Consider the following 24316-nt stretch of genomic DNA (forward strand, 5'->3'; position numbering starts at 1 on the left):
GATTTGCAAGAGTCGGACATGACTTGGTGACTAAACCACCAGCAGCACTTTTCTGACCTGTTGGGCTCAGAAAAGACCAGAAAGGTTTCTGAGAAAAGCATAAAAGAACACTGTGGTGATTTTTTTCCCTTGAATATTTAATACGACAGAAAACTTTCTGAAGGTACATCTTAGACAGAAATCTGCTGTCCATTTGCTCTGTTTGGCCCAGCACCCACCTCATTATGCCTAATGGCTGATTTTCTGCCCTCAGCTCTTGTTCCCAGAAAGCAGTAGTGTTAGGTTAAGAGGGAAAAGAAGAGCTGGGAAAAGGAAATTCCAGGGGTGGGCCTGACCCCAGTTGTGAGTCTGACCTTTTTATTTTTAGGCTCGTGGAAGCCTCTGTTTTCCTAGAGCCATGCGGTTTGTTTCTTGCTCAGGAGGTCGATTCAGGCTGTAGCATCTCACACTGCTGGGTGGACAGTCAAGCTCGAGGCTGTAAGAGCTCAGGGCCCTGCATGTGGGCCCCTCTGGGGGGTGAACAACCCTAGCACTGGCCCTTACCCTCCTGCTTGCACCCCGTTAGGTCCGCAGAATTCTGGACCTGGTACAGAGCAAGGGCGAGGAGGTGTCCGAGTTCTTCCTCCACGTGATCCAGCAACTCTCAGACGCTTATGTGGATCTCAAGCCTTGGCTGTCAGAGATTGGCTTCTCCCCTTCGCCGCTCATTCAGAGCAAAGCTGTTGTCAACACTGACCCAGGTACGAGGGAGCCCAGGAGGCAAGGCCCCGGGGGCTTGGAAATGTTCTCTGTGCAGGCCCAGCAGGGGATAAAGGTGGGGTCCACCTTGGCCAGCCCTGCCCTCCACCCCAGGCAGCAGGCTCTGCTGCTGTGTTCCTTTTAGAAAAAGAGAGCTGGGTCCCTGTCACCCTTGTGCAGCCCAAGGGACTGTAATTGAACTGCCCACGTGTAGCTGGTCTGGTTTATGTAAGGGCCTATGGAGGTATCGGGATGACTTCTGTTTGAACCCCTTGCTGGCTTCCTATTCTGAGGTATCTAGACATTTTAGTGGTTGTACAAATTCAAGGTTGTATTTTTTTTTCCTTCTTAAAAATCTTACCAAATTTGATTCTAGGCGAAGAATTCTTCTATCACTCCTGACTGCCAGTCCTTATTTCCAAAACATCATGCCCACCCCACCCCCACCTTGCCCTTTAGTTAAATGATTAGTTCTGTAGGTATTTATGATGTGCTCACCATGTGCTAAGGCTGAGGGTGCTGGATGCCAGGGGTCCAGTGGGGAGCAGACCCAGATATGGTTCCTGCCTTCAGGGAGCTCAGAGGTTAATGCAGGAAACTGGTAGTAACACGGATATATATTTGCAAATAGTGATAAGGAGCACAGCAGTCCAAGGTGCTGAGAGAGCACGTAATTGGAGCCACAGTCTGGTCTGAGGACCAGGGAATCTTCTTTCCACGCCTGTGGTCACTCCACAGCTGTTGGCAACATACCAGCACCGAGCTTCCAAACTCTTGAGTTTCAAAGAATCCAGTTTGACCTTGAAAACAGAAGCATAGGATCATGTTCCAGACTGTCAGGTGTGTATTTGGGAGAAACTAGACCTAGAGACAGTGTCAGGGCCAAGCTTTTGCTTCTGAGGTCCCAACACTTAAGCACCAGCCATTGCTAGCTTCTTAGTCTCACTGCTCCTGCTCACCTCACTTCTGTTATTTTTGTTGTTGTTCAGTTGCTAAGTCGTGTCTGACTATGTGACCCCATGGACTGCAGCACACCAGGCTCCTCTGTCCTCCATTCTCTCCCATAGTTTGCTCAAATTCATGTCCATTGTGTCAGTGATGGCATCCAGTCATCTCATCCTCTGTGGCCCCTTTCTCCTCCTGCCTTCGATCTTCCCCAGCATCAGGATCTTTTCCAGTGAGTCAGAGATTCACATCAGGTGGCCAAAGTATTGAAGCTTCAGCATCAGTCCTTTCAATGAATATTCAGGGTTGATTTCCTTTAGATTTACTAGTTTGATTTCCTTGCTTTCCAAGGGACTCTCAAGAGTCTTCTCCAATACCACAGTTCAAAAGCATTAATTCTTTGGTGCTCAGCCTTCTATATGGTCCAACTCTCACATCCAGGTGGATCTGTATATGACTACTGGAAAAAACATAGCTTTGACTATACAGACCTTTGTCAGCAAAGTGATGTCTCTGCTTTTTAATATGCTGTCTAGGTTTGTTATCTTCCCCTATGAAAAAAGGAAAATATTCCTTTGATAAAGAGTTTTCTATAAAGGACTTTACTCCATTGGGCCCTTTACCTAGCTACTGTAACAGATTTTAAAGTATAATTCACTCTATAAGAAGCCAGATGCAAAAGGCTGCACATTGTATGAATCCATTTATAGGAAATGTCCAGAAAGGGCAAATTCATGGAGAGAGAAAGCAGACCAACAGTTTCCCAGGGCCAAGGTGAGACAGAGATAGTCGGCAAATGCACTTATGGTGGATATTGTACCCCTGGATTATAGCAGTGTTTGTGTAAATCTCAAAATTTACTAAAAATAATTGTAAACCTGTTGTAAAATAGGTGAATTTACAGTCTACATTTTTCCTTACTAAAACTTAGAAAAATAGGATTTACTTCACAAATGTTAAGCAGAGAACCAAGTTGATAGGAGAGGGTTGTAGATAAATCTGGAAATATGCACGTGTCCAATTTTTATTGTTATCATTAAAATCCCAAAAGTATTTCAAAGGAATTTATGGACTAACCCCCCCCCCTTTTTTTTTTTTGCCTGGAGTAAGGCCATTTTGTAGCTTGGTTCTGCAGAGTGGCACCCATGTCTTCATGTTAAATCATGTACCCGCCTATGGGCAATCCCAGGGCTCCCCCTAGGGCATGTGCTAAGCATCAGTGATTCCCCAGGCCTCAGCTGTGGAACCAGGACTGCTGTGCTCTGTGGAGTCCTTTATTTACTCAGTTACAGTGAGGCACAGCCCCTTTGTAGTCCATGTTAATATCAAACATATCATCACAAAAAGTTTGGCATTGGGTTTTATGAGACCATTTAAGAGCAGTGTAATAAGCACAAGAAGTTTGGGGACAGTTTCTTCCTCAAGTACAAGTTTCAGTGCAGACTGGCCTGAGCTGTTTGAGTGGAACACTTGGGGTGGGCTGGAGCAGGAGAGCCACGTAGTCTAGCCCTCTATTTTGAAGGGGCTTCAGCTTTTAGCTGGTGTTCCATGATGACTTGTGCAGAGGAGTAGGGAGCTTGAATCAGACACTGATCCCAGTTGGGTTCTGCCCCTGCTGGCTGGCTAAATTTGAGGTCAGGAAAAGGGGTGGAGGCCAGAGGACCAGGGGATTCTGGACTGCTAGCTGTCTGTATTTGAGGAGTCCTTGCACCTGGACTCAGTGTCCAGGCTGTGGGTTTGTCTGTGTACTTGTTTCTTCACCTGAGACCTCCCATTGGATACCCTTTCCACCTGTGTCTCTTTCTCAACCTTCTTCCACCTGTCACCCCCCGGCTCTCCCTGCAGTGAGCAGATACAGCCAGAAGCTGCAGCAGCAACTGGGCCAGGACTCCAAGTTCATTCTGTGCTATGCTCAGAAGGAGGAGCTGCTGTTGGAGCAGATGTACACCGACACGGTGGTGGAGCTTGTCAACTTCAGCAACGAGAGCCTGGGCAGCCTGGACAGCCTGGCCTGCCTCCTGGACGCAACCACGGGCGTCCTCAACGAGCAGGGTGAGATCATCTTCGTGTTTGGCGATGCAGGCATGGGCAAGTCCATGCTGCTGCAGCGGCTGCAGAGCCTCTGGGCAGCGGGCCAGCTGGACCCAGGGATCAAGTTCTTCTTCCACTTCCGCTGCCGCACCCTCAGCTGCTTCAAGAAGAGCGCGGCACTGTGTCTGCAGGACCTGCTCTTCAAGCATTACTGCTACCCAGAGCAGGACCCCGGGGAGGTTTTTGCCTTCCTGCTGCGCTTTCCCCACACGGCCCTCTTCACCTTTGACGGCCTGGACGAGCTGCACTCAGACTTCGACCTGAGCAGCGAGCCCGACACCTCCTCCCCTTGGGAGCCCGCCCACCCGCTGGCCCTGCTGGCCAGTCTGCTCAGTGGGAAGCTGCTCAAAGGGGCGCGCAAGCTGCTCACAGCCCGCACGGGCGTCGAGGTCCCGCGACATCTCCTCTGGAAGAAGGCGCTCCTGCGCGGCTTCTCCCCCAGCCACCTGCGCGCCTACACCGGGAGGATGTTCCCCGAGCGCGCCATGCGCCAGCGCCTGCTGGATCAACTGGAGGCCAACCCCAACCTCTGCAGCCTGTGCGCGGTGCCCCTCTTCTGCTGGATCATCTTCCGGTGCTTCCAGCACTTCCACGACACCTTTGAGAGCTCCCCGCAGCTGCCTGATCTCACGGTGACGCTGACTGACATCTTCCTGTTGGTCACTGAGGTCCACCTGAACAGGACGCAGCCCACCAGCCTGGTGCAGCAGAACACGCGGAGCCAGACAGAGACCCTCCGCGCCGGCCGGGACACGCTGTGCTCGCTGGGCCGGGTGGCTCACAGGGGCATGGAGAAGAGCCTCTTCGTCTTCAACCAGGACGAGGTGCAGGCGTCCGAGGTGCGGGAGGGGGACCTGCAGCTGGGCTTCCTTCGGACCGTGCCGGAGCTGGGCCTCGGAGAGGAACAGCAGTCCTATGAGTTCTTCCACCTAACCCTCCAGGCCTTCTTTGCTGCCCTCTTTCTAGTGGTGGACGACAAGGTGGGCACTAGGGAGCTGCTCAGGTTCTTCCAGGAGTGGACTCCTCCGGAGGAGGCTGTGGCCACATCGACCTGCTTTCCTCCTTTTCTCCCCGTCCAGTGTCTGAGGGGCCGTGGTCTGCATGGGGAAGACCCCTTCAAGAACAAGGATCACTTTCATTTCACCAACCTCTTCCTGTGCGGGCTGTTGTCCAAAGGCAAACAGAAACTCCTGCGACACCTGGTGCCCACAGCTGCCCTGCGGCGAAAACGCAAGGCCCTGTGGACTCACCTGTTCACCAGCCTGCGCTCCCACCTGAAGAACCTGCCCCGGGTCCAGTCTGGGGGCTTCAGCCAGGTGCAGGCCCTGCCTACCTTTATCTGGATGTTGCGCTGCATCTTCGAGACGCAGAGTGAGAAGGCGGGGCAGCTGGCGGCCAGGGGCATCTGTGCCAACTACCTCAAGCTGACCTTCTGCAACGCCTGCTCGGCTGACTGCAGTGCCCTCTCCTTCGTCCTGCATCACTTGCGCAAGCGGCTGGCGCTCGACCTGGACAACAACAACCTCAACGACTTCGGCGTGCGTGAACTGCAGCCATGCTTCAGCCGCCTCACTGTCATCAGGTGAAGCCACCAGGTTCAGGGAGCAGTTGGCAGGGCTGGGGTCAGGTGTCAGACCCAAGGACTGGGATCCTGGAGCTGGATTTCCTGGTTTATCCTGGGACTCATGACCACGGATCTGGGAGCATCCGGACCTTCCCTGTCTCAGGGTGAAAGTAAAAGTCGTTCAGTCCTGTCCAACTCTTTGGGACGCCATGGACTATATAGTCCATGGAATTCTCCAGGCCAGAATACTGGAGTGGGTAGCCTCTCCCTTCTCCAGGGGATCTCCCCAACCCAGGGATTGAACCCAAGTTTCCCGTGTTGCAGGCGGATTCTTTACCAGCTAAGCCACAGGGGAAGCCCACTCTGTCTCAGGGTGGTAGAAGGTAATGAGCAAAGCTTCCAAGTTAGATGGATGTGAATTGGCCCTAACTGGGTGTCCTTGAGCAAGTTGCTAAACTTCTTCGAGGTTTCAGTGTCCTCATTCAAGGACACTCCTCAAAAAAGGAGTCTCTTATATCCTAGCAATTACAGTAATAGCAATCAGCATTTATTGAGAATGAGTAAAGGGCTTTACAAATATTACCTGGCTTAATCCTCTTAACATCTCTGTAAGAGTTGTTGTTCAGTTGCTCAGTTGTGTCCAACTCTGCAACCCCATGGACTGCAGCACACCAGATCTCTATTTTGGCAAATGAGGAAGCAGAGGCACAGAGAAGTTGCTCAAGGTCGCACATGGGGGCCGTGGTGGAGCCAGAATCATAAAGAACCTACCTTTTCAGATTTATGTGAGGCTCAGAGATAACCCGTGAAAAGTTTCTGACACGTGAAAAATTTTATAAAGGCAAAAAAAGACGACTTTATGGTTATTAGCGTTAACTTCTACCAAAAAAGCTGGCAACCCTGAGCAGCAAAGCATCTCAGTAAAGAATGCTGACTCTTAGTTTCCTGTTCGATGGTTTCGAGGAAAGAAAAGCCAGTCAGTCTTCTTTCTTCTATTAGCATCTTGTGTTAAATACGCCTTGTAAATCTCTACGGGGGGTTTCAGTTCTCTACTACTTGGCTCATGCATTCCTGAAGAGCAGCAGGGATTTGGAACTGATTCCAGGTACCAGTTAGACCAGCACCAGAGTGTACATTGTGCAGGGATGGGTGGATGTAGGGAGCCCAAGCCTATGCTGGCCTGGGAATTGGGAAGTCTGGAATCTGTTCTCTGAGCTCTCAGCCAGCAACTCTCTGTATGCAGCCTCAGGCAACGCCACACTCAGTGCCTCCCCGTGCCCATTTCATAAGGTGGAAATGATGCACCAGTCTGATGGTCCCGTAGTTTGCCTCCAGACAGCAAAAGACAAAACAGGAAGAAATGGACCACCCTAAGGAGGCACGTTGAGCTCCCTGAGGGCATCAGTGAGGATTAGTTTTGGCTGAGAGTTAGAGAAAACTCACAATACTGGTGGACTTTCCAGGTGGTGCTAGTGGTGAAGAATGCTCCTGTCAATGCAGGAGACACAAGAGACGCAGTTTCCATCCCTTAGTTGGGAAGAGCCTTTGGAGTAGGAAATGGCAACCCACTCCAGTATTCATGCCTGGAAAATCCCATGGACAGAGGAGTCTGGTGGACTACAGTCCTTGGGCCTGCAGAGAGTCGAGCATGACTGAGCACCAAGCACCACCAAAATATTGATGGCTTAGATAAGTTATCGGCTTATTTGTTTCTCATGAAAAAGTTTAAAGGAGGGCAGCTTAGGGCTTCTTTGAGGTCTCCATGACCACCAGCCTTGGCTGTCTTTTGCCTTACTGCTCTGTTGTCCTCCCTATCTGACTGCCAAGTCCTGGCCCAAAACGGCTGCTTAAGCTCCAGCCATTCAGTTGACATTCTAGTCACCAAGAGGAACAAAAGGCAAAGGACAAACCCCATTCTTCTTTTGGTAAATTTATTTTATTGAAGTATAGTTGATTTACAATGTTGTATGCATTTCTGCTGTATAGCAAAGTGATTCATTGATTCAAAGTGATTCAGTTACATATTTTTTTCATATTCTTTTCTCCATTATGGTTTATCACAGGATATTGAATATAGTTCCCTGTGCTATAGAATAGAATCTTGTTGTTTATCCATTATGTGTATTAATATAATAGTGGTCTCTGCTAATCCCAAATTCCCAATCCATCCCTACCCCATCCCACCCTTCCCCTTGGCAACCATAAGTCTCTCCTCTATGTCTGTGAGTCTGTTTCACAGATAAGTTCATTTCTGTCATATTTTAGATGCCACACATAAGTGACATCATGTGGTATTTGTCTCTTTCTGACATTTCATTTAGTGTGATAATCTCTAGTTGCACGTGTTGCTGAAAATGGAATTATTTCATTCTTTTTTATGGCTGAGTAGGAGAAGGCAATGGCACCCCACTCCAGTACTCTTGCCTGGAAAATCCCATGGATGGAGGAGCCTGGTGCGCTGCAGTCCATGGGGTCGCTAAGAGTTGGACACGACTGAGCGACTTCACTTTCACTTTTAACTTTCACGTATTGGAGAAGGAAATGGCAACCCACTACAGTGTTCTTGCCTGGTGGGCTGCGTAGTCCAGTCGATGGGGTCACATAAAGTCGGACACGACGGAAGCGACTTAGCAGCAGCAGCATTCCATTGTATTTGTACCACATCTTCTTTATTCATTTATCTGTTGATGGACATTCAGGTTGTTTCCAAGTCTTGACTGTTGTGAATAGTGCTGCTCTGAACATAGGGACATATTTTTAATTATAGTTTAGACACATCCCATTCTTTTAAGAAAACTTCTCAACCACTGCTAATGAGAATTCTGCTTAGATTTCACTGGGCAGAAGTTAATCATGTGTGCCCAGCTAAAAAATGGGGGATTCTAAGTAAGCATGAATATTGGGAGTGACTAGTGGGCTCTGGGATAGTCCTGCAGTGTTTGTACACGCTGTGCCCCATCACCAAGGTGAGTAACATGAGTGGGAAGGGTCCAGAGTGTCTGATATGATCATTCTGATAGGCCTAAAGATCAAATTTTTACCGCTTTAGCCTCGTTTTAATTACAGAGGAGCTTGTGGCTCAGTTTGGCCCAAGGCTTGTGTTTTAGATAAAGTCTTACTGTAACAGAGTCCCACTCATTTATTTACATATTGACTGCTTCATTCTGCAGAGCTGAGTGGTTACAATAGAGTTCAGATGGCTCTCAGAGCCTAAAAATTTTCTATCTGACCCTTTATAGAAAATAATTGCAGAGCTCTGGTCTGTTATCTCACCCACTCCTGACCCTCACCTCGTTCCTTACACTCCTCCATTTCTGAGCTTTATTCCATCCCTCAATTCAGTTCACTCACTCAGTCGTGTCCGACTCTTTGCAACCCCATGAACTGCAGCACGCCAGGCCTCCCTGTCCAACACCAACTCCCGGAGTTTACCCAAACATGTCCATTGAGTTGGTGATGCCATTCAACCGTCTCATCCTCTGTCATCCCCTTCTTCTCCTGACTTCAGTCTTTCCCAGCATCAAGGTCTTTTCAAATGAGTTACCTCTTCATATCAGGTGGCTAAAGGACTGGAGTTTCAGCTTCAGCATCAGTCCTTCCAATGAACACCCAAGACTGATCTCCCTTAGGATGGACCAGTCCAAAAGACTTGCAGTCCAAGGGACTCTCAAGAGTCTTCTCCAACACCACAGTTCAAAAGCATCAGTTCTTCAGCGCTCAGCTTTCTTTACAGTCCAACTCTCACATCCATACATGACTACTGGAAAAACCGTAGCCTTGACTAGACAGACCTTTGTTGACAAAGTAATGTCTCTGCTTTTGAATATGCTGTCTAGATTGGTCCTAACTTACCTTCCAAGGAGTAAGCGTCTTTTAATTCCATGGCTGCAATCACCATATGCAGTGATTTTGGAGCCCGCCAAAATAAAGTCAGCCACTGTTTCCCCATCTATTTGCCATGAAGTGATGGAGCTGGATGCTATGATCTTAGTTTTCTGAATGTTGAGCTTTAAGCCAACTTTTTCATTCTCCTCTTGCACTTTCATCGAGGCTCTTTAGTTCTTCTTTCTGCCATAAGGGTGGTGTCATCTGCATATCTGAGGTTGATATTTCTCCTGGCAATCTTGATTCCAGCTTGTGCTTCTTCCAGTCCAGCGTTTCTCATGATGTACTCTGCATATAAGTTAAATAAGCAGAGTGACAATGTACAGCCTTGACGTACTCCTTTTTCTATTTGGAACCAGTCTGTTGTTCCATGTCCAGTTCTAACTGTTGCTTCCTGACCTGCATATAGGTTTCTCAAGAGGCAGGTCAGGTGGTCTGTATTCCCATCTCTTTCAGAGTTTTCCACAGTTTATTGTGATCCACACAGTCAAAGGCTTTGGCATAGTCAATAAAGCAGAAATAGATGGTTTTCTGGAACTTTCTTGCTTTTTCCATGATCCAGCAGATGTTGGCAAGTTGATCTCTGGTTCCTCTGCCTTTTCTAAAACCAGCTTGAACATCAGGAAGTTCATGGTTCAAGTATTGCTGAAGCCTGGCTTGGAAAATTTTGAGCATTACTTTGCTAGTGTGTGAGTTGAGTGCAATTGTGCAGTAGTTTGAGCATTCTTTGGCATTGCTTTTCTTTGGGACTGAAATGAAAACTGACCTTTTCCAGTCCTGTGGCCACTGCTGAGTTTTCCAAATTTGCTGGTATATTGAGTGTAGCACTTTCACAGCATCATCTTTTAGGATTTGAAATAGCTCAACTGGAATTCCATCACCTCCACTAGCTTTGTTCTTAGTGATGCTTTCTAAGGCCCACTTGACTTCACATTCCAGGGTGTCTGGCTCTAGGTGAGTGATCACACATTGTGATTATCTGGCTCATGAAGATCTTTTTTGTACAGTTCTTTTGTGTATTCTTGCCACGTCTTCTTAATATCTTCTGCTTCTGTTAGGTCCATACCATTTCTGTCCTTTATTGAGCCCATCTTTGCATGAAATGTTCCCTTGGTTTCTCTAATTTTCTTGAAGAGATCTCTAGTCTCTCACATTCTATTGTTTTCCTCTATTTCTTTGCATTGATTGCTGAGGAAGGCTTTCTTATCTCTCATTGGTATTCTTTGGAACTCTGCATTCAAATGAGTATATCTTTCCTTTTCTCCATTCCATCCCTCAGACTCATCTAAATGAAGGGGTGGAGGATTGAGAAGATCAGGGCCGTTTGTTATAGAGATTCCTTGGTAGTAAACAAAAAATTCTGCATTTTGGCCAAATCATAATATCCGGCTAATACAGCACTTTTGAAGAGCAATTTCAGTGTGCAGCTGGCCCTTGTCCAGGAGCCATCCATCATCCCAAGGCGCTCTTTTTTTGCCCCCTCTCAAAGCTTGGCCTGCTGCAACCAGCACTGGCATTAAAGAGAAATGGGAGAGTGTGGCTGCCAAGGCCTGCCTTGTTCGACTGTTTCGCCCTTGCCATTGAACTTCCCACACAGAACCACACCACAGGAGCTGTCTCCCTTGACTAGCCTTTTTGGTGGCAAGGCAGGTGTAGCACGTGCGTTTCCAGATGGAAAGGCTCTTGGCATTTTGGGTGGGACAGTCCACGTGGGGACTGTCCTGCCTTTTGCAGGACCCCTAACCTCTGGCCCCACTTGCGAGATGATGGAACATCCTCTCCCCTAGCCTCATAACCATTAAATGCAGCTCCATATGCTTCCAAATCCCATAGCCCCTTGTGAACAGTGAGAGCCACATTGACACAGAGGCCCTTGGCAAATGCAGGATATCAGAGGGGGCTGGCCACATGTGTCCTTTAGGTGCCCCTCGTAGCCCTTGTGTTGAATCAGAGCTGTGCTGTAGCCTTGTCAATGGGCTGATTCTGGTGGGTCTCTTAGCCCCCATGAAGACCAGGTACTATAGGGGCCATTTGACTGGCTACTATGGCCATTCTCTCTGGGGGCATTTATAGCTGGGAAAACTCCAGGACCTATAAGCTTCAGAACCTTGTGGAATTAATGTTCTTTCACAGTGAGAAGCTGCTCTGACTCTTAAATTTCTTTACTGTTTTTTTCAGACTCAGTGTGAACCAGATCACTGACAGTGGGGTGAAGGTGCTATATGAAGAGCTGACCAAATACAAAATTCTGACATTTTTAGGGTATGTATTTCTCAAGAACACTGGGACAGCTATGTAGTAAGAATAGAGAGTAGCAGGAAATTGCCCTTCTTATGGATCACTGGATGGTTGAGACTGATGGCCCCGGACACCAGCAAAAGCACTGGACTGGGAGCCAGGAATCCTGGGTTCTGCTTTTGGCTCAGCCAGCAGCTCACTCTTTGAGAAAGTCAGGAAATCCCACTGAACCCAGCCCTCTCATCCCCCTTGTATAATTGGGATCCTAATATAGGGATATAATTTCACAGGTGGTGATTGAGAGATGTAATGGCTGCATACCTGGGGATATGTTTTATGAACGTGAGAATACTGTTTATGTGGTAGATTTCACTACTGTGGGTCCGTGATCTGTTGTCCAGAACCCTTGGAGCATGACACGAATCAGAAATCAGTGTCCCTACTGCCAGCAGTGTCATGACCCCATTTTCAGACACTTTAATATTTCTGCAGCAAAATGTAGAAACAGTCAAACCAGCTGAGATAAAGACCATGAACAGCACCACATTGGTTGTCAGAATAGTTATGAAGAAGTTTGGGTTTGGGGAGCCTTTGGGATCTTGGAGTTTGAGATGAGGGGCTGTGGGCCAGCCTGGCCCGCCCCATGGCGGCTGTGCACTCTGTGAGCTGGAGTCAGCCTGTCAGCTTCTTGGGGCCTCAGTTTTGTCAGCCATCAGACGAGGACACTGAAGCACTCAATCCCAGGATGCCTTTTGGCTCTGGAGTTCCGGTGACCATGGAAACCTGTCTGCTTACCACTTTCAACCCTATTGTTGAATTGGTATCAAGTGGTACACTGACTAAAAGGAAGACACTGAGGTGGTTCTAATGGTTGGAAAATGTTACCCCTCAAGATTATCCCTTAATCTCAAAGTGCCCCCCTGCCTACCATTTATTGAGCACTTACATGCAAGAGCTTGGAATGATCTCGTATGATCCTCATAACAATCCTGTGAGGAGCTGTAAATCTTACCCCTTGTTACAGATGGAGAAACTAAGGCACAGAGAGGCTGGGTACATTGTCCCAGGTCATAAAACTGGGGAAAGTGTCAGTCTTGGCCTTGACCCCAGCCTATGAGACCCCTGAGCCCCAAACTCTGGTCTCCACATGCCCTTCCTTTCTCCTTTTGACCCAGACTCTGGACATCAGCAGACAGCACTTTAAAAAAATGGGGTCATAAATTCTCATGGCCATGCTTTCTCTCGAAGCTTATACAACAACCAAATCACCGATGTCGGAGCCGGGTACATCGCCAGAATCCTGGATGAGTGCAAAGGCCTCACACACCTGAAGTAAGTGGGGTGGGTACAACGGGGTCTTCAGCAGCTTCTCTTGGTCACCTGTTGTTATTCAAGCAAAGAATAAATGTCCCCCTAGAGCTGCCTTCTGCTTGCCCCAGGGACATCTGTGTGGTGAACTGTGGGTGAGGCTCAGTTTGGAAGGGTGTGGGGAGATCCTGAGGGGAAAGCCCTACTGTGTTGTGGGGGGAGCGTGGCATTTTGATTTCATTAACTCCTGACAGGAGAAAGGTCACAACAGTCACCCTTTCTGGAGGTCTTTTTCCCCTGAGGAAGTTCTCATTATCTTAGTCCATCTTGCTTTTGTAACAAAATAACATTCCCAGGTGGCACTAGTGGTAAAGAACCCGCCTGCCAATGCAGGAGACAAGAGAGATGCAGGTTTGATCCCTGGGTTGGAAAGATCCTGTGCAGGAAGGCATGGCAGCCCCCTCCAGTATTCTTGCCTGGAGAATCTCATGGACAGGGGAACCTGGTGGGCTGCAGACCACAGGGTGTCAAAGAGGCAGACACAATTGAGGCAACTTAGCATGCATGCATAAACACTGGGGATTTCTTTCTCGCAGTTCTGGGGGCTGGAGAGCCTAAGATTAATGTGCCAGAAGGTTAGGTGCCTGGTGAGGGCCCGATTCCTGGTTCTCAGATAGTGCCTTCTTGCTGTGTCCTCACGTGGTGGTGGAAGAGGGGGAGAGGGAGCATTCTTGGACTTCACTTGTAAGTCACTAATCCCATTTGTGAGGGCTGTGATGCATGGCCTTATCACTTCCCAAAGGCCCATCTCCTAGCATCCTAATATCTAGGGGTTAGGATTTCAACATATAGACTCTGGTGGGGTGAGGGAGACGAACGTTCAGGCCACAGCCATCTAATTGCAGGCAACAGTTTGAACCTTGGCTCTGTCATAGGAAATGTCCTGCTAAAGATGTCAGAGCACCAGGCTTGAAGGAGCCCCTGGTGCAGCTCTGGTGATGGGACTCTACCCCTTGACCATTTGCAGTTGAAGTGGGAACCATCTAGTCTGCTGATGGAACGGAGTGATGCTCAGAGGTCATTTAAAGAATCTGAGGGAGAACTCGGATCCCTTAGTTTCTGCAGAGATTGTGTCTCCTGGAAAGGAATGCTGACTTACTTTCCTCAAAGCTTCAGGCCCCTTCCTGAGGGGAAGCCCAGGGAAGGCTGCTGTGGGTCCCAGGAGAAAGACCATCCATCCTAAGAGGGCCCCAGGGGCCTCCGTGCCAAGGATGAGGGTGGCTGATGCTGGAGTGCCCTCACAGCTGGAGCTGATGTGTGCATGACTCTCTGCAGATTGGGAAAAAACAAAATAACAAGTGAAGGAGGAAAGAGTCTCGCTCTGGCTGTGAAGAACAGCAAATCCATCTTTGAAGTCGGGTGAGTAGAGGTGAATGCACGTGGGTGTTTGTATACGACCTGCTCTGTATACAGTAGTGCTTGCTAGCCTGTAATTTTCCTTTTTTGTGTGATATTTTTGTCCGGTTTTGCTATCAAGGTGATGGTGGCTTCACAGAATGAGTTTGGGAGTTTTCCTTCTTCTATAATATTTTGGAACAGTTTCAGAAGGATAGGTGTTTACTGTTCTCTAAATGTTTGGTATAATTTGCCTATGAAGCTATCAGGTCCTGGCCTTTTGCTTGCTCAGAGTTTTTCAGTGCTTATAATTGGTCTGTTCATATTTTCCATTTCTTCCTGGTTTAGTCTTGGGAGCTTGTACCTTTCTAACAATTTGTCCATTTCTTCTAGATTGTCCATTTTATTGGCATGTAGTTGCTCGTAGTAGTCTCTTATGATCCCTTGTATTTCTGTAGTGTTCATTGTATCTTCTTTTTCATTTCTAATTTTATTGATTTCAGCCCTCTCCCTTTATTTCTTGATGACTCTGGCTAAAGGTTTATCAATTTTGTTTATCTTTTCAAAGAACTACCTTTTAGTTTCATTGACCTTTGCTATTTTATCTGTTTAATTTATTTCTGCTCTGATCTTTGTGATTTTTTTCCTGTCTACTAACTTTGGGCTTTGTTTGTTCTTTCTCTGGTGGCTTTAGGTGTAAGTTTAGGTTGTTTATTTGAGACTTTTCTAATTTCCTGAGGTAAGATTATGTTGCTATAAACTTCCTTCTTAGAACGACTTTTGCTGCATTCCGTAGGTTTTTGATTGTTGTGCTTTTTGTTTTCATTTGTCTGTGGGTATTTTTTAAATGTCCTCTTTGATTTCTTCAGTGGTCCATTGTTTTTTTAGTAGCATATTGTTTGTTGCTGTTTAGTCTCTTAAGTTGTGTCCAGCTCTTTTGCTTCCCCGTGGACTGTAGCCCACCAGGCTTCTCTGGCTATGGGATTTCACAGGCAAGAACACTGGAGTGGGTTGCCATGTACTTCTCCAGGGGATCTTCCCAACCCAGGGATCAAACCCATGTCTCTTGCATTGGCAGGCAGATTCTTAATCACTGAGCCACCTGGAAAGCCCAGCATATTGTTTAGCCTCCACATTTTGTGTTTTTTACAGCTATTTTCTTTAGGTGATTTCTAATCTCATAGCATTGTGGTTGGAAAAGATGCTTGACACGATTTCAGTTTCCTTAAATTTACTGAGGCTTGCATTATGGCCCAGCATGTGATCAATCCTGGAGAATGTTCCATGTGCACTTGAGAAGAATGTGTATCCTGCTGCTTCTGGATGGAATGCTCTATAAATTAAGTCCATCTGGTCTAATATGTCACTTAAGGCCTATGTTTCCTTATTTTCTTTCTGGATGATCTGTCCATTGATGTAAATGGGGTATTGGTAAAGAATCCGCCTGCAATGCAGGAGACCCTGGTTCGATTCCTGGGTCGGGAAGATCCCCTGGAGAAGGGAAAGGCTACCCACTCCAGTATTCTGGCCTAGAGAATTCCATGGACAGTCCATGGAGTCACAAAGAGTTGGACACGACTGAGCCACTTTCACCATTATTGTGGTACTGTTGGCTTCTCCTTTTCTGGCTGGTAGTATTTCCCTTATATATTATGGTGCTCCTATATTTTATTTTGGGCACATACATATTTACCGTTGTTATATTTGCAGTGTCCTTCTTTGTTTCTTGTAACAGTTTTTAAAGTCTGTTTTGTCTGATAGGAGTATTGCTACTCCAGCTGTCTTTTGATGTGTATTTGCATGGAATACCTTTTTCCATCCCCTCACTTGCAGTCTGTATGTGTCCTCGATCTAAAATCGGTCCACTGTAGACGCTGTGTGTGTGTGTGTATGTATGTATGTGTGTCTTGTACCCCCTTTAGCCAGTCTGTGTCTTTTGGTTGGGGCATTTAATCCATTCACATTTAAGGTAATTATCAATATATATATTTTAATTGCCATTTTGTTAATTGTTTTGAATTTGTCTTTGTGGGTCTTTTTTCTTCCCCTTTTGTTCTCCTGTGACTTGATGACTAAGTGTAGTGTTGTGTTTGGATTCCTCTTTCTTTTTTGTGTATGTATCAATTGTAGATTTTCAGTTTGGCATTACCATGAGCTTTTGATACAGCAGTCTGTATATAAGCAAGATTGTTTTAAGTTTCTGATCTCTTAATTTCAAATGCATTTCCAGTATTCTGCATTTATATTCTCCTCATGGTTGCTGGCTTTGAGGTCATATTTGTGTGTGGATGATATCCTACCTCTATGTATGTTTGATTATACTGGTAAGCTTTTCTAGTGTGGCCTTTTTTTTTTTTTCCCACCTAGAGAAGTTCCTTTAGCATTTGTCGTAGAGCTGCTTTAGTGATGATGAATTCTCTTAGCTTCTGCTTGTCTGTAAAGCTTTTGATTTCTCCATCCAGTCTGAACGAGAGCCTTGCTGGGTAGAGCATTCTCAGTTGTAGGTTCTTCCCACTCATCACCTTAAATATATCACTCCAATCCCTTCTGGCCTGCAGAGAATCTCTGGGTGACTATTTCCTTCCCTGTATTAGGGAAATTTTCAGCTATTATCTCTTCACATGTGTTCTCAGGTCCTTTCTCTGTCTCTCCTCCTTCTGGGACCCCACAGTGCAGATGTTGTTGCATTGTATGTTATCCCAGAGGTCTCTTGGACTGTCCTCATTTCTTTTCATCCTTTTCTCTTTATTCTGTTCTGTGGCAGTCTTCATTTTGTCTAACTTTCTGCAACTGCAGTTTCTGTCCCATAGGCTGCAGGGCTACAGTTCCTTTTTCTTCTGCTGTCTGCCCCCTCATGGATGAAGCTGTCTGAGAGGCTTGTGCAGGCTTCCTGGAGGGTGAGACTAGTTCCCACCCACTGGTGGGTAGAGCTGGGTCTTGTCCCTGTGGCAGGCAGAGCTGTGTCAGGGGGTGTGTTTAGTGGGCAGCTATATGGTCAGGAAGACTTTAGACAGCCTGTCTGCTAATTGTGGGGCTGTGTTCCCACCTTGTTGGTTGGTGGACCCAGGGTGATCCAGCATTAGAGCCTACAGGCTATTGTGTGGGGCCAGATTTTGGTGAAAAAATGGCGGCCTCCAGGAAGGCTCATGCCAATGAGTACTCCCAAGAACTACCACCATCAGTGTCTTTGTCCCCACAATAAGCCACAGCCACCCTGCCTTTGCAGGAGACTCTCCAATATGAGCAGGTAGGTCTGGCCTAGGCTCTTATGAGGTCACTGCTTTTCCCCTGGGTTGGTGCCTGTGCCCTCCAAGAGTGGAGTTTCTGTTTCCCCCAGTTCTGTGGAATTCTTGTGATCAAACCCCACTGGCTTTCAAAGGCAGATTCTCTGGGACCTCCTCCTCCCATTGCTAGACCCCCGGGCTGGGGAGCCTGATATGGGGCTCAGAACTTTCACTTTCGTGGGAGAACTGTGATAAAAGTTTCCAGTTTGTGGGTCACTCACCTGGGAGGTATGGAGTTTGATTTTATCATGATTATGCCCCTCATGCTGCCTTGCTGTGGCTTCTTTGGATGTAGGATATCTGTTTTGGTAGGTTCCACCATTTTTTGCTGATAGTTGTTCAGCACTTAGTTGTGATGTTGGTGTTCTCGTAAGAAGACGTGAGTCCACATCCTTCTAATCCACCATCTTGTCTCTGCCTCCCCTCTCTGGAGGCTTTTTTAATTCAATTTTTTATTGAAAGTACACGTAACATAAAATTTACCATCTTAACTATTTTAAGCGTACAGTCTGATATACTTAAAATTAAGTATATTCATATAGTCATGCAACCATCATCATTATCCATTTCCAGAGCTCTCTTTATCTTGTAAAACAAAAACCCTATACCCATGAAACAGTAATTCCCCATTCTCCCCTCCCCTCAGCCCTTGGCAACCACCTTTCTACTGTCTGTCCCTGTGCATTCAGCTACTGTACGCAGTCATATAAGTGGAATCATACAGTATTTGTCCTTTTGTGACTGGCTTCTTTTACTTAGCATTAGGTTCTCAAGGTTTATCCATGTTGTAGCATGTATCAGACTTTACTTCTTTTTCAAGTCTGTTTAATACTCCATTCTATGCACATACCACATTTTGTTTATCCATTAATGTCAGTGGACACTTGGGTTATTTCTACCTTTTAGTTCTTTTGAATAATGCTGCTTTTAACACGGATGTACATATATCTCTTTGAAGCCCTGATTCCAGTTCTTCTGGGTATATACCCAGAAGTGGAACTGCTAGACCACATGGCAATTCTACTTTTACTTTTCTGAGGAACCGCCATATTGCTTTCTACAGCACCTGTAGCATTTTACATTCCTACTAACAGTGCAAAAGGGTTCCAATTTCTCCACATCCTCACCAACACTTGTTATTTCCTGGTGTTTTGATAGTAACCATTCATATGGGTGTGAGGTGATACCTCATTGTGGTTTTAACTCCGGAAACTATTTAAAGCTTTTCATAGTTACAATTTCCCCCTGATTTTAAAAGAAACGTAGATAATTTTATTTGTAAACTATGGAAAATATGAGAAGTATAATAGAGATCTTCTTCTCAAAAACAATTGTTATCTGTCCTAGATGTCAGGTAAGCTTTCTTGAGCTCTTTCATGCAATGGGTACCCTCTCTACACTGGTTAATATTGTCGACGTCAAACTATCTGTACAGAATTTTACTCTGCCTTTCTTCACTGACTCTCATGTCATGAGTAGTTTTCCACTTTATTAAAAGTTTGATCCTTTGCAGTTATATTCACACACTTTTTATGCAAAATGCTGAAAACTCTCATTCTGGGGTTTTACAAGCCGTACTGCCAGAGACATCAGGCCACTTGCCTGGTGAGAGCATGCGGCTGAGGCAGCTTTGGTTGTGTTGTGGTGGGCCCAGCAGACTTGCTTTCTGTAGACAGTGACCCTCAGCCTTTTAGAAATAGCTGACTCATAGGCTCAGCACTGTCCTGGGTGCTTTGCATATATTAACTCACTTCATCCTCACAACTCTATAAGGAAATGCTCTTATTCCTGCTTTCAGACAAGGAGACTAAGACCTAAGCGTTTATACACCACCCGTGCACGCATAGGTTGGCGGGGGGGGGGGGGGGTGCGGGGGGCAGGGCCAGGTTGGGAACCCAATGTCTTACCATACAGACCCTTGATTTAGCCAGATTCTCTTAAGGTTTTCTGCTGTAGAGAAGGGAATACAGTTTGTCATTGCAACTCCCCACCCAAACTACAACAATCTGAACAGCATGGTTTGGTCATGTCCTCTTTACATACCAGGAAAATTGCTGATTAAGTTTCTCAGTGTGTTTCTTGATATTTGCTTTATGCAAGACTGACTATGCTTTCAGGAACACATGTCACCCCTGTTCAGGGTCAAATGGATATTGGGACCTGGCACCCCCCCAGGCCTTCCTTTCAAGCTCTTGTCAACCTGTATATCCTGTGGGTGACATTTCAGGGACGCTCGTGAGCTTAGGCTCTGACTGACAGCTCTCCAAAAACTCAGGGGACAGACTTGGTTTCTAATTGTGTCTGACTTATGTTCCCAAGGCTTCTACTGGTTTTGTTCCTCCAGAGCAGCTCACTAAGGGGCTGGTGGAGGGAATCATCTCCAGGCCACAGCTCCAGAGATGGAGCAGAGACATCTGCCTGTTGAGATTACACGCCATCTCCTGTGGCCACGAGCAGAAAATAAGGGGATGAGCATGAGGTAACTTTTACTGTCTTGCCTCTGCCCTCAGGATGTGGGGCAATCAAATCGGTGATGAAGGAGCAAAGGCCTTCGCAGAGGCTCTGAGGAACCACCCCAGCTTGACCAACCTGAGGTAACTGCTGCTTTCTGAGACCCAGTGTCTTCAGGCCCAACCTGCTCACTCGGCACACCTCTTGTTTCACCAGGGGAGGAACCAAGGGGAAGAGGTGGCTGGCATTCCTAACAGGGAAGGTATTTGTGTGTGTGGTTTTACCTTGTCTTTTTAAGAACATTTTTATTGACATAGAAGATAGGCATACAGTAAAGGACATCCTGGTGAAGTTTTCAGCTCCGTAATGTGACGTGTGCCCACACCCATCGTATCAGACATGGGACGCTGCCAGCTCCTTGGCAGTCTGCATGTGCCCCTTGAGGGTTGGGGAGGAATTCTTCAGTCCAAATAAAACTGAAAGGGACACTGGGCAGCTTATTTCTGCCCCTTCTTCATTCTCAGGATGGTGCTGGGACAAGAGGGGACCTTTCATCTCTGTAAACAGACTTGGTCCTTCCCAGCCCTCCTTTAAACCTCCGGCTGAATCCCTGAGACCTGGCTGTCTCTTGATTGCCTGTGTTCTTGCTGTCACTTACAGAGAGTCTCCTGTGGTAGGGGCAGTAGCAGAGTTCCTTCCCTGTGAGAACAGAGATTTCCCTAGGCCTCACTGATGTGTGCCTGTAAGGTCTCAGCATCCGAAGCAGACCTGGCCAAGCCTCTTCAGCCTGCTGTGGGCACTGTGGCCAGATATGGCCCATGTTTCATTTCCCTTCTGGCCTGTTCTCATGGTCTGAACCTGGGCTCTGAAGCAACAAACTCGAGCGGCTGCTGGCACAGCTGAGCACTTCTGCTTCTTGCTTTGAGTCAGCCCAGGCAGGGGCCACCTCCTGGCAAGTCTTCCCAGCTGCTTTAGTTGCTGAGTGTGTTAGCCTCTCAGTTGCGTCCGACTCTTTGTGACCCCATGGACTGTAGCCTGCCAGGCTCCTCTGTCCATGGAATTCTCCAGGCAAGAAAATTGGAGTGGGTTGCCATACCTTCCTCCAGGGGATCTTCCCCACCTAGGTATTGAACCTGGTTCTCCCACATTTCAGGCAAATTCTTTACCATTAAGCTACCAGGCCAAAGACAAATGTAGACATGTTTTTAATAACCTCCTCCAAATGTTTTTCCTTCCTAGTCTTGCATTCAACGGCATCTCTACAGAAGGAGGAAAGAGCCTCGCGTGGGCCCTGCAGCAGAATGCATCTCTGAGAATATTCTGGTAATAACCAGAGTCATTTGGAAAGGTTGGGTATTGGGGATTTTTCCAAAGACTGTGCACAGCCTAGAATCTTAACTGAAAGGCTGCCTCTGAATTGAGAAGGCTCTGTGCTGCGCTTAGTCGCTCAGTCATGTCCAACTCTTTGCGACCCCATGGGCTGTAGTCCACCAGGCTCCTCTGTCTATGGGATTTTCCAGGCAAGAATACTGGAGTGGGTTGCCATGCCCTCCCCCAGGGTATCTTCCCAACCCAGGATCAAACCCACATTGCAGGCAGATTCTTTACCATCTGAGTCACCAGGGAAGCCTGAAAATTGAAAAGGCCCTAGGCCTTTCCTCAAAGGAAGGTCTGTAATTTAATTTCCTCCTGGAGAAGATGATAGTCATTCCCAGAAGCACAGACAAGAACAGGATGGGTGGAGAGGGCCCTCGGAGCCTGAGTCTGAGACCTTAGCTTTCTGGGCCACTGCGGGCCTCAGGTAAATCAGAAGGCTAGCCATTCGAACTGTCAGGATATCTCTGGAACACCCCCAGATATGCCTTGAAGGGTCCAACTTTCGCATTCTTGTTTCAATGTTCTCCCTTCCTCCTCTTACACTGCCTTTCTCCCATGCAGCCTCCTGCTTCCCAGCTAGTCACATCAGGAGTTGACCTTCATGCTCCGGCTCACCTGTCCTCACTCCTCTCTGCATTCCAGGGCCACTAATTAATGAATGTTACCTTCTGAAAGTGCTCCTTTTTTTTTTGGTTCTTTTTTTTTTTTTTTGGCCATTTACCATATTTTTATTTTACTGTATTTTACTTACTTGCCTGTATCATAAATTGCTTCCAGGTGAAGAAGTTATATTACATGTCTCCATATCCTCCTCATGAGATATTGGCTAAATCAGTTAATGTAAATGTCATCATTATGAGAATTCTGACACTAGACCTGCTGCCCAGTAAGCTCATTTCCCTTTTCTCTTCAAAAAATCTCTTAAAAGATTTTGGAAAGTAAAAAAACATACTTTTTGAGAAAAAAAAAATATGACACTGAAGTCTGGAAAGTAGGAAGTGAAAGTACCTCCCCTTTCATGTTTCCTAAATATAATCTTCTATTTCTAGCATTTGAATGTATATTCAAATAAATATCCCTTTTCTTACAAAATAGAATTTAGCAAGTGGCTTAAAAAACATCTCAGCCATATATTGTACATATTTTATATGTCAGGGTTTCTCAGTCTCAACACTGTTTTGACATTTTGGTCCAGATATTTCTTTTCTGTTGAGAGGCTGTCCTGTGCATTGTAAGATAGTCAGCAGAATCCCTGGTCTTTGCCCATTAGATACTCTGTAGTGACCCCTAATTGTGACAATCAAAATTGTCTCCAGACATTGGCAAGTGTCTCTGGATGGAAACTCACCCCAGTTGAGACTCACAGCTCTAGGTGGATAATAATGTCAATCCCCAGAATCTCCTGAGTACTGACCATAAATACATCATACTGTCTTTTTTCGTACGGTAACTCATTCTCACAACCATGCAAGGAGGGTTGTACCATAACTGTTAACATTTACTGATGGGAAAACTCAGGCCCAGAGAAGTTCAACCACCTGCTGTGGTCACCCTGCTAGTAAGCGATTCCCAGCTGGCCTGTCTCAGTGTCTTAAGTGCTATGCTCTTCAGCCTCTTTCTTCCTCCTACCTCAGTCTCTCTCAAGGCTGCACACTCACAACTTATTTCTCCAGCTGCCTCTATTGACACTGAAATTTGTTCACGTCTTACCTTATGACCAAAAAAGACTGCAATCAATACTGCATCTATAGAAACCTTTGTGTAATGTCTTTGCACACCATAGGTCAATTTCTAGAAGTCTTAATTATTGGTCCAAAGTGAAACACATTTACAATTTGGACCAGTTCAGTTCAGTCGCTCAGTCATGTCCGATTCTTTGCAACCCCATGAATTGCAACACGCCAGGCCTCCCTGTCCATCACCAACTCCCAGAGTTCACACAAACTCATGTCCATCGAGTCGGTGATGCCATCCAGCCATCTCATCCTCTGTCATCCCCTTCTCCTCCTGCCCCCAATCCCTCCCAGCATCAGAGTCTTTTCCAGTGAGTTAACTCTTCACATGAGGTGGCCAAAGTATTGGAGTTTCAGCTTCAGCATCAGTCCTTCCAAAGACCATCCAGGACTGATCTCCTTCAGAATGGACTGGTTGGATCTCCTTGCAGTCCAAGAGACTCTCGAGAGTCTTCTCTAACACAGCAGTTCAAAAGCATCAATTCTTCGGTGCTCAGCTTTCTTCACAGTCCAACTCTTGCATCCATACATGACCACTGGGAAAACCATAGCCTTGACTAGACGGACCTTTGCTGGCAAAGTAATATCTCTGCTTTTCAATATGCTGTCTAGGTTGGTCATAACTTTTCTTCCAAGGAGTAAGCATCTTTTAATTTCATGGCTGAAATCACCATCTGCAGTGATTCTGGAGCCCCAAAAATAGTGTCTGACACTGTTTCCACTGTTTCCCCATCTACTTCCCATGAAGTGATGGGACCGGATGCCATGATCTTAGTTTTCTCAATGTTGAGCTCTAAGCCAACGTTTTTACTCTCCTCTTTCACTTTCATCAAGAGGCTTTTTAGTTCCTCTTCACTTTCTGCCATAAGGATGGTGTCATCTGCATATTTGAGGTTATTCATATTTCTCCCAGCAATCTTGATTCCAGCTCATGCTTCTTCCAGCCCAGCATTGCTCATGATGTACTCTGCATATAAGTTAAATAAGCACAGTGACAATATACAGCCTTGATGTACTCCTTTTCCTATTTGGAACCAGTCTGTTGTTCCATGTCCAGTTCTAACTGTTGCTTCCTGACCTGCCATACAGGTTTCTCAAGAGGCAGGTCAGGTGGTCTGGCATTCCCATCTCTTTCAGAGTTTTCCACAGTTTATTGTGATCCACACAGTCAAAGGCTTTGGCATAGTCAATAAAGCAGAAATAGATGTTTTTCTGGAACTCTCTTGCTTTTTCGCTGATCCAGCAAATGTTGGCAAGTTGATCTCTGGTTCTTCTGCCTTTTCTAAAACCAGCTTGAACATGTGGAA

General features: G+C 46.5%; 1 protein-coding gene across 5 annotated transcripts in view; it reads left to right on the top strand.

Annotated features, from left to right (window-relative positions):
- The window catches only part of NOD1 (nucleotide binding oligomerization domain containing 1), a 92175-nt gene that overhangs the window by 52875 nt on the left and 14984 nt on the right, over window positions 1–24316 (top strand). For 4 of the 5 annotated variants that reach the window (XM_042248630.2, XM_004007930.6, XM_027968641.3 and 1 more), the window contains 7 exons: window positions 566–740; window positions 3529–5356; window positions 11402–11485; window positions 12710–12793; window positions 14105–14188; window positions 19959–20042; window positions 21139–21222. In XM_042248630.2, the coding sequence (XP_042104564.1) occupies window positions 566–740; window positions 3529–5356; window positions 11402–11485; window positions 12710–12793; window positions 14105–14188; window positions 19959–20042; window positions 21139–21222 (2423 nt within the window). Of the gene's footprint in view, window positions 1–565; window positions 741–3528; window positions 5357–11401; window positions 11486–12636; window positions 12794–14104; window positions 14192–19958; window positions 20043–21138; window positions 21223–24316 lie in introns of those variants that run through there. The other variant, XM_027968642.3, reaches the window with a different exon arrangement.

This window comes from Ovis aries, chromosome 4, assembly GCF_016772045.2.
Source record: "Ovis aries strain OAR_USU_Benz2616 breed Rambouillet chromosome 4, ARS-UI_Ramb_v3.0, whole genome shotgun sequence".
Classification (NCBI taxonomy): Eukaryota; Metazoa; Chordata; class Mammalia; order Artiodactyla; family Bovidae; genus Ovis; species Ovis aries.